This window comes from Macrobrachium rosenbergii, chromosome 12 (genome assembly GCF_040412425.1).
Source record: "Macrobrachium rosenbergii isolate ZJJX-2024 chromosome 12, ASM4041242v1, whole genome shotgun sequence".
In the NCBI taxonomy this organism is placed as follows: domain Eukaryota; kingdom Metazoa; phylum Arthropoda; class Malacostraca; order Decapoda; family Palaemonidae; genus Macrobrachium; species Macrobrachium rosenbergii.
Window position 1 is genome coordinate 42,010,694 of NC_089752.1, and position 15,668 is coordinate 42,026,361.

Genomic DNA, 15,668 nt, shown 5'->3' on the forward strand with positions numbered 1-15,668 from the left:
GATTACTTGACCAAATACCTGATATAACTGATCATATAAACTCGCGCTTGCTATCTTGATTCCTGATAGTAATAGGAGCGAAATGTGTTTATCTACAAAATTAGACGGACGAATGACATTGAGCTATAAGAATTGGAATAAATGACGATGGCGATGATGACGTGGAATGATGACCATATAATACTGGTCCTTAATAAGGTTGTGGTGACGGCACCAGTGAAGTGGAATGTGAATACTGATGATTCGTGGAAGCATGACGTGATCTCGAATTAATTACTTCAGGGCTGAGAGTTTCGCGAGTTTCTGTATAACGATTTGACGTCATTATCTCCCACCTATTTTACTTGCCTTTGATCACTTAACCTTCTCACCTGTCAGTTGCGTAATCCTTCTGATGTAATCCATTATGCAAAGAAGAGAATGCTCTCTCTCTCTCTCTCTCTCTCTCTCTCTCTCTCTCTCTCTCTCTCTCTCTCTCTAATGTTTGCCCGGCTTCTTGTCTGGAGTGCTATTCAAGTGACGTGAAGCTTAGAAAAGTTCAATTTTTTTTTTTACTAAATCTAAATCCATTAATAATTACATGGGTTCTTCAGTAGTAAATGAAACTTAGAAATGGCTGAATATTTTTAATGTTTGTAAGCTGCAAAGTACGAATATTTCTCACATTTGTCAGTTACAGCACGCGCGCGCGCATTATATATATATGAACAAAATTACAGCCACGAAGGAAAAGTGAAACAATTGTTTTGATATAACTTGTAAGTTGAGTAATTACAAGTTTATTTAATAATACAAATTTTGCACTTTTGAACACTGAATTACATTACTGATATATCATGGTGTATAATTGTTTGTAAAAGTTTTCATATCTTTTTTTCGGTAGAATAAAAAATCCTGTATTTATACTGTAACGATTACATGAAATATAGCCTAACAAATATATTGTGAAGTCGCTGGAATACCAAAAAAATAAGAGGGTGGAGACTGTATAAAAATGAACTTCTTTGAAGTTTTCCGAATCTTCTTGTAATCAAGAAATAGAACCAAGTCTGACTTTCAGGAGGGACGAAAGCTGGGCGTTGGGTTCGAAATTTGATAAAGCAGGATGGAAATTGGTCCGCTAATACTACTACAGGTGTTTGAGAGCAATTCTGATCATCCGATATCATGATTTAGTTTAAACATTTGTATTCGGTAATCTATGCTAGGTGCCTGTTTGTCTTTATATTTACCCTACTAAAATGTATCTTTCTATTAGCCTTATGCTTTCGTCTGGCAGACGTTATGGTAATGATATATTTAATATCCCTCTTTATGTTCCAAATGCTTTATAGCACAAGCTGATATATTGGTAGGTAAAATCACTCAACAGTTCGGCCATCCAGATTTCATTTATATATCTATTTATGCATATTTTTGTAACGAAGCAGCTCATTCGGATGCAGGTATGCGATTCCATCATCACCGGATCTCGTCGTCTGAGTATGAAATTTCATCAGAAATTGAATCCTTGAAAAGTTAAAATGTTTTCTCATGGGACGTGGGCCGGTGCATTTTATTAAGAATTTTCTTGAAACTAGATATCCCTCCATTTTGATTCCTCCCAAATACGCTGTTCACCATTTTATATCTCCGCAGGAAGGTAGTGCCGCCAGTACACCTCATGCGGTGCAATTTAGGCATTACCTAAGAGTCTTTGCAGCGTCCCTTCGGTCCCTAGCTGCAACTGTTTTCATTCCTTTTACTGTACCTCCGTTCACATTCTCATTCTTCCAACTTTCTGTCCACCCTCTCCTGGCAGCTGATTCATAGTGCTACTGCGAGGTTTTCCTCCTGTTACACCTTTCAAACTTTTTCTGTCAATTTCCGTTACAGCGCTAAATGGCCTTAGTTGCCCCAGTGCTTGGCATGTATGCCTAAAACCTTATTATAAATCAATCAGTCAACCATCTTTTTATGATGATTCTTATAACTTCAGCGGAATGACTTGTTTTTTTTGGTTGAGGGATACGTTGTATAGAAATGAATGCATGAATCGTAACCGTCCATATGTGCATTTCTCATTCAGCGTTGTGATCCACTGTCGATGGTTTATGAGAAAAAGATATTGTATACTCCTTACATTTTGCCTCTCGCCCACACACACACACACACACACACGCGCGCGCACGCGTCTCCTTGCTTAGTCCCTGCTCTCGTCTGGCTCAACCACGTAAGCATTGGCAAATCCTTTTGGTTGCAACTGTTTGAAATGGGAGGAAATGGAACGCCTTTGTGGATTCAGCGATCCTTCTCACACATTCGCGCATTTCAGCGAAAATGCATAACAGGAGAACTTACATCTAGCTGGGTCACGTGCGATCCTCAGCGCAGCGTGGTGGGGATTGAATTTCCGATGTTTTGTCGTATTTTCTTGCCCTTGGCATTGATGTATCAAGCGATATTCTCTTCTCTTCATTCTTCCTTTTCGTATGTATTAGAAGTGGCAGTTGCTTAGCGTGATTCTTTCTCCAAAACTATCAAGTGCTTACTGAAAAGGTCGTAAAGTTGTGTTTTGTGTAGTACGAAAAGTGTAGATTTCATGCTATTAGGTCACATATCGAAATTTGTGTTGCAGTATTTTCTGAAAAACTATTTTCATTTAAGAGATTTCGCATTTCTGTGTTTTTTTACGTGTGTTATCTTTTCAAAACTCGTTTCATTTAGAACTTTTCAGAGAATGTATCTATATATATCTACCGGTTTGTGTGAGTAATGTAGGGTGTGTTATAAAGATCAAACAGTTCGTAAGTAAGTAATTATGTAAACTCTTCTTTTGTAGCTGTACAGGTATATGTTACAGTCAATCTCTAAATCCAGACAATTTGTAAAGTGACTGATTATTTCAGGTAATTTGTGAACTGCCTAGTTCACCCAGTCATTTTATAAATCAGCTGAAAATCGCAGACAATTTACAAAGTGACTAAAATTTTGATAGATTTTCTTGGCATAATGACTGAAATGATCCTGTGTGTGTGTGTGTGACATATTGACTCATATGAAGTAATGACCTGAGGAACCTGAGGAAATGATCATTGTGTGTGTGTTTTAACTAGCTGTTACCCTCTCACTGCCATTTTCACAGTCAGTGTGTGTGTGTGTGTGACACTGACCAGTACAGGCAAAGGGTACAGGCTTCTGCGGGCTGAACAGCTAATCAGAGCAGTTATTTGCGGAACCTATGGCGTGTTCCCAAGAAGAAAATTTCTACGAGAAAGTGATGTTGAAGAAGAACTCTGATTCAAAGTCATTACTACTAACTAAAATTGAGTACTACAATCTGATAGAGGAACTCAGAGTTGCATCAATTGCAAAAAACAAATCAAATCGGCAGTATTACATCCTTGGACGTTACGAAGTTCTTCAGTGTGGTGGTGTTGAAAAGTTAATAAAAAAAACGGAAGGATGAAACTCAAGAACTTGTTTATTTTGTACACGTTGAGGATATGTTTGAAACAATAAAACGTGCCCACATTGCTACGGGACATGGCGGAAGAGACAAAATGGCCAAAGAGCTGTCAAAATATGCGAACATAACTAGAGATACTATAGAACTGTTCAAATCTTTGTGTGTTCAGTGTCAAAAGAAACGGAAGAGATGTGTGACAAAGGGAGTAACTGTCAAACCGATTTTGGTCAATGTCCAGAACAACTCCGCGGTGAGATATAAGAAAATAGGTCACACTATAATTTTCACAATATAAAATAATAAAACTTTGTCTCTGAACACTTTTTGAGGAGATTCACCATATCCGAGATATTAATGATTATCTAATCGGCATCCTCGAAAATTTTCTAAGTCGTTTGTTTACATCCAGTAGCACTTCGTGTACTTGATCTTACTGGAGTTAGTTCGAAAATGAGGTTTTTTACTGTAATGTTTCTCAGAAAGAGTGTAATGTTTCTCAGAAAAACTAGTTCCCCATCGAATGATTTTCGATTTTTGACTTATAAGGTTAGACAATACCTGTCCCCCAACCCCCTCCATAGCTAATATGGCAAAATTGTGGGTGTTTCCTCATCATAAGAAGTGGTCTAAAACGCTTTAAATATGAAAAATATTACATTTTACTTTTAATTTTGGTACTTTATGCATGCGGAGTTCTTCTGGACATTCACCCCGATTTTATCTAAGGATTACGGTTCACGATCTCAGGCGGACCTTGTTGACATGCAGTCTTGCGCCAAAGGAAAGTATAAGTGGATAATGGTGTACCAAGATCATCTAACAAAGTATTGCATATTGCGCCCCTTAACTTCAAAAAGAGCCGCTGAGGTTGCTTTCCAGCTAATGGACATATTTTTAATATTCGGAGCCCCTCAAATTCTTCAGAGTGATAATGGTAGTGAATTTACAGCATCGGTAATTTCGAAACTCAAACTTCTTTGGCCAGACCTGTTGATTGTTCATGGTAAACCAAGGCATCCACAGAGCCAGGGATCTGTTGAACGCCTTAACTGTGATATAAAAGACATGCTTATTTCATGGTTAGAGGATAATGATACAACTGACTGGCCCATGGGACTCAGGTTTGTGCACTTCCAAAAGAACTCCAGTTACCATTCTGGAATCAAACAATCTCCATACAAAGCACTCTTTGGTGTTGACGCCAGAGTAGGTCTACGTTCAACCGCACTTCCAGAAGAAGTTTTGAAGACAATGATCACTGAAGAGGATTTACTTGGAGCTTACAGTTTCTCCTCTGACTCTACTCGGCCAGACGAATCACCCGAGTTCACGAACCCTCCAGACGATTCACCTGAATGTTCTGCTCCTCCAAATGACTCGCCAGAGGACTTCGCTCAGCCAGGTAGAGATGCAAAAAATAAATAAATAAATAAATAAATAAAATGTTAAAAAATGTAGCTGATATTTAAATAATTTGGTTAAATTCCAAACCACATGACAAGTCTATCACCATTAATTACTTTTCCGATTTGATTTGTTTTTTGCACTTGATGCAACTCTGAGTTCCTCTATCAGATTGTAGTACTCAATTTTAGTTAGTATTAATGACTTTGAATCAGAGTTCTTCTTCAACATCACTTTCTCGTAGAAATTTTCTTCTTGGGAACACGCCATAGGTTCCGCAAATAACTGCTCTGATTAGCTGTTCAGCCCGCAGACGCCTGTACCCTTTGCCTGTACTGGTCAGTGTCACACACACACACACACTGACTGTGAAAATGGCAGTGAGAGGGTAACAGCTAGTTAAAACACACACACAATGATCATTTCCTCAGGTTCCTCAGGTCATTACTTCATATGAGTCAATATGTCACACACACACACACACAGGATCATTTCAGTCATTATGCCAAGAAAATCTATCAAAATTTTAGTCACTTTGTAAATTGTCTGCGATTTTCAGCTGATTTATAAAATGACTGGGTGAACTAGGCAGTTCACAAATTACCTGAAATAATCAGTCACTTTACAAATTGTCTGGATTTAGAGATTGACTGTAACATATATAATGCTCGGTAGCTGCTCTTCTAATCATTGTCATAAAACTCCATCTGGCAATGCATTGTTCTTCTGCAAAACTTCCCTTCTGCTGTTTTCATTCTGAATTTTTGTTATGGAATTGTTTTGTATTTTTCTTTAACTCCCATAACCCATTTTTCGATGAATTCATTAATCCATGTAAATGATCTTCCAAGGAATAATACAGTGCTTCGATGAATTCATTAATTTATGTAAATGATCTTCCAAGGAATAATACAATGATTACTATGGGTGATACGGGAAAAGCTTTTGATCCCATTTAAAAATAGAACTCTCTCTCTCTCTCTCTCTCTCTCTCTCTCTCTCTCTCTCTCTCTCTCTCTCTCTCTCTCTCTCTCAGCTCAGTGGTCTGGTTAAACTAAGATATACTTACTTTTTCTCTCTCTATGTATTCCGATAATAACTAAGTCAACGCATGATTTCATGAATAAAAGAAATTGTTGGAGAATTTAGTATCAGTGAGGGTAATCTAGATTCAAAAACAAGGGAGAAAATGGAACCAAATGAAATCGTCTTTGCTATGGCAAATTCGGTTTCGTGTTTTCTTTTTGTCTTGTATATTTTCGTTCATGTGGATCCGTTCTGCATCGGGAAAGTGGTTCTGAAAGTCCACGAACTTGAAAGGTCATCAGTCCATCAGGCCTTTTTGCGGAAAGAGTTTTTTCATCTTGGTATTCCGTAGGGTCTCGTATTTTCATGACTAAATTTTCGGTGATCGTTTATGCGCTTATTTATTTTCATTTTATGGACCAGAAGAAACACGAACGCAGACACTTAGACAAAGTTTGGAAAAGGCCAGTCTCGGAAATTGCTTCGTTGTCGAAGGCAACTTTTATTTTGCCTTTTTCCTCATTTATGGATATTGCAATTGTTTCTCAGTTTCGTGTGATGGGATTATTTCTTCTCCGTTTTTATGCTAAGAATTCTCGTTTGTGTCAAGTTTTTCTAAACTTTCTTACATTTAATATGATACTGCTAGGGAGTAAGAAAAATAAATCAAGCCTAACTAAGACTTTTCTTGAAATTTACCATTACTAAAAGACTTTTTTAGTTTTCTGTAAAAGAAAAATATTGAGATGGCTATTTGTCTGTCCGCCTTCAGATCTTAAAAACTACTGAGGCTAGAAAGCTACAAACTGGTATGTTGATCACCCACCCTCCAACCATCAAGCTTACCAAATTGCAGCTAGCCTCAGTAGTCTACATATTATTAAAGGTTAAAATTAATCGTGATCGTACATCTGACACCGCTATAGGTTCCAAGGACACAGGCCACCACCGGGCCGCGGCTGAGAGTTTCATACAGCATTACACGCTGTACGGAAAACCTAATTGCGCCGAAGAAATTTTTGCGCACTTTTTACTTGTAAGCATTGCCAGTGGCTGTTCCTCACTGGCCGGGTTAGTATCATTCTCGACTAGCACTCTGCTGGGGCCGCGTTCGATTCTCCGACCTGCCAATGAATTAGAGAAATTTATTTCTGGTGATTGGAATTCATTTCTCGTTATAATGTGGTTCGGATTCCACAATAAGTTGTAGGACCCGTTGCTAGGTAACCAATTGGTTCTTAGCCACGTAAAACAAATCTAATTCTTCGGGTCAGCCCTAGGAGAGCTGGTTAAACTAAGATATATTTAACTTACCTTTGTCCTCCGACTCTTCCTGAGAAAATCGAACTGAAGGCTTGCATTATAACGAATATCTCAGGAACATAAAGAGATGCTTCTCCTTACTGGGTACATAGCTTCGAAATGATCGTTGCTTCGTCCTTGGCCACATTTTCACTTAATCCTGCCAGTATTTTAGGCTCTGTTATTATTGGACTGTTTTCATGATACTACATTTTATTTACTAGTTTTTGTTCCCTCTATCCCTCTCAGAGGTCTCTATTCCAGTCTCCAGTTTCTCCTCATCCCATTATTCCGTGCCCCACTACATCTCTAATCGAGTACCCACCCCCTTAATTGCTTCCCATACATGTCAAACTGTCATCATCCTATTGGCAAGAGAGACATTGTTTGGGAACCTATTTCCCACTCTAGTTTGACCGTTGGGACACATTTATTGCTTTCTGCAACATTTGGGAAGGATTTCAAGCAACTTTCCCTCCGACCATTTTCTCATTAGCTCCTTCCCTTCTTCGCCACCTTTCTACAGTACCTCCCGAATATACGAGGTATGTTCAATAAGTAATGAGAAAATGCCAGGCGAGACACTAAATATGATTTGATCAAAATACTACTTCATGGTGAAGTACACATACATATATTCTATGAAATGACAAACTGGCAACTTTCTATATTTGTAGGTCTGAGTGCAGCAGTGAATGTGGTGGAACCAATCTGATCCGGTTTGCCGATCTGTGAACACTTGCAGGGAAACATGGAGCAATGTTACGCCATCAAATTTTGTGTTAAACTTAAGAAAACCAAACGAGAAGCTTATGGAATGTTAAAGGAGGCCTATGGGGATGAACAGATGAGCCAAGCAAGTTTCTATCGGTGGTTTAACAGATTTTCTGACGGAAATGAACAGGTTGAGGATGAACCCAGATCTGGAGCACCGAAAAGTGCACACAAGGAGGAAAACACTGAGGAAGTGCAAAGGTTAGTGATGCAAGACCGTCGAATATCTGTGAGGATGCTGTCTGAAGCTGTTGGTATTAGTATTGGCACAGTAGAGACTGTTCTGACCGAAGAGGAATGGAGGAGTGGTCAGTGGTAGTTCCACCAGGACAATGCCCCATGCCACAAGTCAACACTGGTGACCACCTGGATGGCCGACAGGGGAATGAAAGTGGTACAACACCCACCCTAAAGCCCTGACCTAGCCCCTTGCGACTTCTTCCTGTTCCCACGCATGAAAGACAGCCTCAGGGGAACCAGATTCCAGTCAACAGAGGAGCTGAAAGAGGCATCGGAAAGTTGCCTGAAGGGACTACTGAAAAAGGACTTTGAGCAGGTTTTCCTAGATTGGGAGATACGCATGCAGAAGTGTGTAGCTGCGAGAGGCAATTATTTTGAAGGAGACAAAGTTTTGTAAGCTTATGAAAATAGTGTCTCTCCTGACATTTTCTCATTACTTATTGAACATACCTCGTATACTTGACCCTTTATATTCCAAGCATCTCTTGTAACAATATTGCAAAAGAGCTGTAAAGCACAGAGGCCAAGTTAGTGAACAGTTAAATTCCAGTAGATATCCCACACTTCCATTTACGTATGATGGTACATCTTTGGCAGTGGTCCAAGTAAAACATCGTACGGTAGTGTGACTAATGGCATTCACGAAATTCATCAGCATTACAAACTGTTGTAATGATTTAATTTTTATCACATTCCTTGTATTTGCCTATACTTGGAGGCACAATTAGTAAGATACTTCTGCTTTGTGGTAAATCAGTGATTAGATGTAGTCAGTCAACTTCTGTTTCTTGCCGGTAGTTAAAGTAACAAACATCCACAAACCGGAAACACTACATGAGCTATGCCCCGTAGGGTGGTAGTACCGTCAGTGCACCTCATGCAGTGCACTGTAGGTATTACTTAAGGTTCTTTGCAGCGTCCCTTTCGGCCCCAAGCTGCAACCTCTTTCATTCCCTTTACTGCACCTCCGTTCATATGCTCTTTCAACAGTTGCTTCATAGTGCAAGTGTGAGGTTTTCCTCCTACCTTCTTACTGTCAATTTCCCTTTCAGCGCTATAAGACCTCATAGGTCCCAGCGCTTGGCCTGCGGCCTGAATTCTATATTCTATATGAACTATAGATATCCAGTTCTTTTGATGATAACTGGAATTCCTATCAGTCTGGTGTCGCCCCTTTAAAAATGGGAAAAGAAGTATGGTGGAGAAAAATTCAATTCAAGTCCATAATTCAAGCAGTAAAAACAATACAAAATTCAGTAAATACAGTCTATGATAAACAAGTGTCTGTCCATAACTCTTTAGATCTGTTATATGTTTTACAGTTTCTGTTATTTCTTTCCAAAATGTAGACTTTATTGTTTCTTCAAAGTATTAGAAAGTGTGAATTCCTCTTACATATTTCATATATCAAAATGTTCTTCGACCTTCTTAACAGATAAGTGGCTGATCAATATTTTTAACCTCTTTGTCAGATTGCCTTCGGAGGTTTTTCAGTGCATTTCCTGAACTATTTCATTTTTTTATACGTATAATCATAGTTAAATGGATGTGTATTTATTAACATATAAATAAACGTATTTCTGCTTTTCTTTCGGTGCCGGCGTTCGGTCCTACTCTCCTAGCATTGTCTCGTTTGCCTCCCATTTCAGTGCATTGGCCATTCCGGAAGAGGTAAACCATCGTACAACATTTATATGCTATTGCCTTTAATACATGCTTCTTTTCGACACTTACCTTTTCGTCGTTATTGTATACGTTATTGGTAATCAATTTATCCTGTACAGCACACTTACATTTGCATACGTACACACACTATATATATATATATATATATATATATATATATATATATCAGATTTATGCTGGAACATACACACACACACATACATACATACATCTATCATATATATATATATATATATATATATATATATATATATATATATATATATATATATATATATATATATATATATATATGGATAGATGTATGTATGTATGTGTGTGTTATATTATGTTCCAGCATAAATCTGAAAAGCATTGAGAAATTTCAACCAAACTTGGTATATGTATGACTTACTATCTCAAAAAGGAGGGGGGAAGGGTGACATGTAAAAATAACCAAAAACGACAGATAGTAAAGTCTAATTCATAGTTTTCAAGATCGCTGAGATGAATAGTGACACTCCCGATGCCCCTGAAGTCCAAGTTCAGCCCTGAAAGGATGGGGGGTGAGAAGGGGCGATGAAGGGGGCTGATGTAAAAATAACCGAAAAAGACAGATATTAGTGTCTAATCTATAGTGTTTGAGATGAATAGTGATACTCCTGATGCCCTTTAAGTCCAAGTTCAGTCCCGATAGAAAGGTGGGGTGAGAAGGGGTGGGAAGGGTGTGAATGTAAAAATAACCGAAAATGACAGATATTAGTGTCTAATCCGTAGCTTTTGAGGTTGCTGAGATGAAAACTGACACTCCTGATACCCTTTAAGTCCAAGCTCAGCCCCAGCAGGAATGGGGGTGAGAAGGGGTGGAATATAAAATGTCAAAAATGCTGGGCAATGTAACTGAAGCAGCTATCATAACAGGAAAGGGAGAGAGTGAGAGTGAGAGGGATAGGAAGTGAGAGAGAGAGTAGAGGGGCTTTGGGAGGAGAAAGAGTGAAAGAATGAGGGAGAGAGAGAGTTTATTGGTTGTCATTCAGAGTTTTCCTGGGCACCGCCGGTTTGGTCAGCTAATATGTGTATATATATATATATATATATATATATATATATATATATATATATATATATATATATATATATATATATATATATATATATATATATATATATATATATATATATATATATATATATATATTATGTGTGTGTGTAACATGTATGTATGTATGTAAAATCATAATCATCATCGCATACAGTGCTCCGTGATGTAAAAAGGCTTCCGTGAAATTCCGCCATGCATGTCTTAAACTTTATCTTCCACAGATTTTCAGTCTCTTCTCATCGTTCTGAGCCAATTAGTTCTTATTCTTTCAACTTTTGTGGTGCCCACAGGAACCCAGTTGACGTTATCATTTACTATTCTCCTTGGGGTTATGCAACGAACATCCAAGCCATCTTCCTTTCATTATTACCTCATATATATATATATATATATATATATATATATATATATATATATATATATATATATATATATATATATATATATATATATAAATGGAACTTCAGTAAATCCCTTTATGGTATCATTTCCAGGTATGTTCAGCCCATCTGACTCATAATAATCTTCTTAGAACTTTTTTCTAAAACCGGAAAAAATTCTGTTGATATATTCTCAATGTAATACGATCATTCATGCCCGTATAGCAATACGGACCGTACTAGTTTTATTTACAATTTTATTATGTATCCATTAATCTGTCTGTTTTAGTTTCAAATATTATTCAGCTTGCTTTTGTTTGATTTCCATTCATAGTCTGTCACTAATTTTCAGCTGAAGAGAAAATCTATTGGATGTTCTTATTTATTGAATATTTGAAAGATTCAGACTCATTAAACCCTTCTCTGTTTAATATTATTTCACCCTTTTGTGCATATTCTGTCCTCATTACTTCCGTTTCTCTTAGATTGATTTGAGTCCCATCTCTGTTGATACGATATTCTGCTTATTCAAACGGCACATTCTGGATATTCCAAGTATCACAAACTTTTATCGTTACTGCAGTCTTGGCTTTCGCTTCCATCTCCGACCATTTTTTTATTTAGTATAAAAAGCAAAGCCAAACAGCAAAATTGAATTAACTTTGCCTTGTGGAACTCAGCTTATTTGCCTACTGCAAATCACTTTACAAGATATCATCAACATGCTTGCTCTTCGTATATGATAATTTCAACAGCCTTTGTATATCCAAATGGAATGCCAAGTTGGCACAAGCCCTTCCATAAAATATTGGCCTTTGGACGCTGTCAGATGCCTTCTCGTGATCAACAAAAGCCGTTAGAAGGGGGTTTTTAAACTCTAGACACTGCTGCACAATACATTTTATCATACATGCTTGACCTGTGCAACTCTTGCCTTTTCTAAAACCAGCTTGTACTTCTGTAAGCTATTCATCAAGTTTTTTCCCAAGCTTATTGAGAATAAGCATACTAAATATTATCATCACCGCTGACGGAAGTACAACGCCTTTCTTTGGTACCTTATCTAAGGCTTTCAATTCCCTATCATCAGCCTTGATGTTTTCATTTACCATTCTGCAAAAATTTAATTAGTATAAGAGGTTTCGTTTAAGTTTCATGTAAAATAATGTTCGCAATGACTCCACCATAGCCTAGTTTTTCCATCTGGGTTTCCTAATTATTGGTTTCAGTGTAAAACTGTGAATTCATTCATGAGCACATTCAGGTATTCGTCAGCTTTTGGTAAGTCAGTCAAACTATCCCTTTATGTTTCGTCTAGCATTGTCTATGTTTTTGATGTTATTGATAACCTGTCCATCTTTTTAACAAGTGTTTTTCCTTTTTCGTTTCACCCATAGATTTTTCGTTATCAATTCAGTGGGGCAGTTCCTGAACACATGACATTATCAGCATCATCAACCCGTTGGTCCAAACGTTTTCTCATCTCTTAATGGTCATCGTCTAACTTCGCTGTTAAGTTCTGAGTAGTTAGCGTGTTCTGCTTTACGCTTTTCGTGTCCTCCCTGAAATTTGTGGACGTGTATCTTTTGCATATTTTTATTCCCTATTGTACCCCATGTCTCATTATATATATGTATATACTGTATATATATGTATGGAGCCTCGATGGCTCGGTTGGTAGAGCAGCAACCTCAGACTTCACATAGGTCTGTGGTGAGGGTTCAATCCCCGCAGCCGACCGGTCAGAGAAGGCGGACACTTACACCCCGGGATTACATATGGAATCAACGAATAGGTTTGCTGAAAGCAAATGGGTGTTACAGACTAACACACACATAAACAAAGCCACTCCAACATCATCTAAAAACATAACAGACACCTCACACGTCTCGAACTGTCGACCAAACTGCCCAGTTCTCCTCGCTGCTGGGAGAAAGGGAGCTGGGGATTTGGTACAATACATGTACACATTCGTTACCGGGTCTAAGCGATCTCAGGCAGGGCGCCGATCGAGGCTACGGCCTACCCCACCGCCAAATCAAAGTCCTTCAAAAGAAGGCATCGTGCTTACCCCATATAAAAATGGAAAAAAGCATGTTAAAACGAAACTGTATATATATGTATATATACATATAATATATTTACTCACACACACACACACACACACACACACACACACATATATATATATATATATATATATATATATATATATATATATATATATATATATATATATATATATATATATATATATATATGTATATGTATGTATATATATATATATATATATATATATATATATATATATATATATATATATATATATATATATATATATATATATATATATATATGTGTGTGTGTGTGTATGTATGTATATATATATATATATATATATATATATATATATATATATATATATATATATATATATATATATATACGTGTGTGTGTGTATGTGCATGCCTTGTTATATTTCGCTTACGCCAGGGAGTTCTTTTCCGTCTCAGGTTCACTGATTAAGTAGCTTCGATTCTAACCTCTCTCTCTCTCTCTCTCTCTCTCTCTCTCTCTCTCTCTCTCTCTCTCTCTCTCTCTCTCTCTCTCTCTCTCTCTCTCTCTCTCTCTCTTTCTTCAGTAAAATTCGACACAATCTCCCTTCCAATTTCCACTAACAACAAAGACAGGTCAAACCTCAAAGCCAATATCTAGTTAGAGGACAGGACTATTCTCCACCTCCTCCCTCTCCTACCCCTCCTCCTCCTCCCTTTCCTCCTTATCTGTAGTTATAAATGTGTCTGTCCGAATAACAGGTTCAAAAGAGGAATAACATAACGTATGTTCTTACCTTTGCCTTTGGCTGATGAAGTTAATCCTTTTATTGGTATAACAGATATGACAAATTTATGAGAAGGGGCTTTAGTACGCTTCAAATGGGCAATAAATGGGAAAGGGGCCACTTCCCTGCGAAATTTACTATATTCTAATTTTACTTTGTATGATTTGTTTGAAATTATGATTCTAATTAAAGACAGTTACCTGCGTTGATAGAATGGAGAGAATTACAACCACCTTTTCCATTTGCATTCACTTTCTTTTACTCTTCCGTCTTCTCCTTTAAGGGACCAGGATGTTCTCCAACTGAATTTATGCTGACACCTACAGAGAAGACCTCTGCGATATCACGCTGGTTAACGTTGTTCGTAGTTTGATACTTAATCCCGGCTTTCATCGGTATACCGTAGATTGACACTGGTTATGTTCTTATGTATAATTAGTGTGCTTCATTTGTTGAAGGTTATTTTTTTTACGGTGCTAATTATCCGTCCTTTATTTTTGAGTTGTCAGTTCTCTAATCTTATCACGAACTCTGCCGTTTTAAACACTTCTGTATCGACATTTGTCATTTCTCGCGTTCCCCTGACTCTTACCGATGAGTTTTTTATCCAGTGAATATTCATATCAATTTCTGATATCTTGCATGCCAGTGTCATTTATTTACGTATTTATTTATTAATTTGGTGTCACAAGAGAATCGACATGTCTTATATTACGTTTTTAACTTTATGCGGGCTTGAAGACAGCGATGATTTTCCTGAGAGTAAAAAGTAACAAATCACGAAGAACAGCAACATATAAAACTGGTGATGATTGCAATTTTTAGACATAGAAGCCTATGATTATTTTCATGTACATAAATGCATGGTTGATCATGCATTACATTTAAATGAAGGAACTTTCACGCAAAACATCAAGCCTCGTCGAAAATTTTCGATGAAGGACGAACAAATTTGTGATAAACGCTGCGTAATATAAATAAAGGAAAGAGTACATACTGCCAGTGAATTTGCCATCGGTACATGGAGTGAAATTTATATTAAAACGGGTAAGTAAATAATACAAAATTATTTATCGTTCTCTCTTTCAGTATGATATATATATATATATATATATATATATATATATATATATATATATATATATATATATATATATATATATGTGTGTGTGTGTGTGTGTGTGTGTCATACAGTTAGTAATTAATGTGGTAATAATATGATATGTAGTTTAGAAATGACAAAATGGGAGAACGATTATGAATATACCCGCAGTCCTGTTGTTACGATAGCTCTTTAAAACTGAAAAATCCCACTCGCTATTTTATTTGACTTATTAATTCCTATAGTAGCTATATATATTGCAAATTACTTGTAGATGTATTAGTTGTTAATATTTCATAATGTCTTCGCACCTAATCCTTCGAAATCCAATTGTAAAAATTTTTTCCTGGGAACATAATTACCGAAGCTGTTCCCACGAGTGG

At 37.1% G+C, this 15,668-nt stretch overlaps 1 protein-coding gene across 1 annotated transcript in view; it reads left to right on the forward strand.

Moving 5' to 3' along the window:
* Nucleotides 1-3,542: 3,542 nt before the first annotated feature.
* LOC136843998 (KRAB-A domain-containing protein 2-like) overlaps nucleotides 3,543-15,668 on the forward strand; it is a 21,806-nt gene continuing 9,680 nt past the window's right edge. Inside the window, exons 1-2 of the mRNA XM_067113013.1 lie at nucleotides 3,543-3,698; nucleotides 4,373-4,850. Of these exons, the coding sequence (XP_066969114.1) occupies nucleotides 3,543-3,698; nucleotides 4,373-4,850 (634 nt within the window). The remainder of the gene's footprint in view (nucleotides 3,699-4,372; nucleotides 4,851-15,668) is intronic.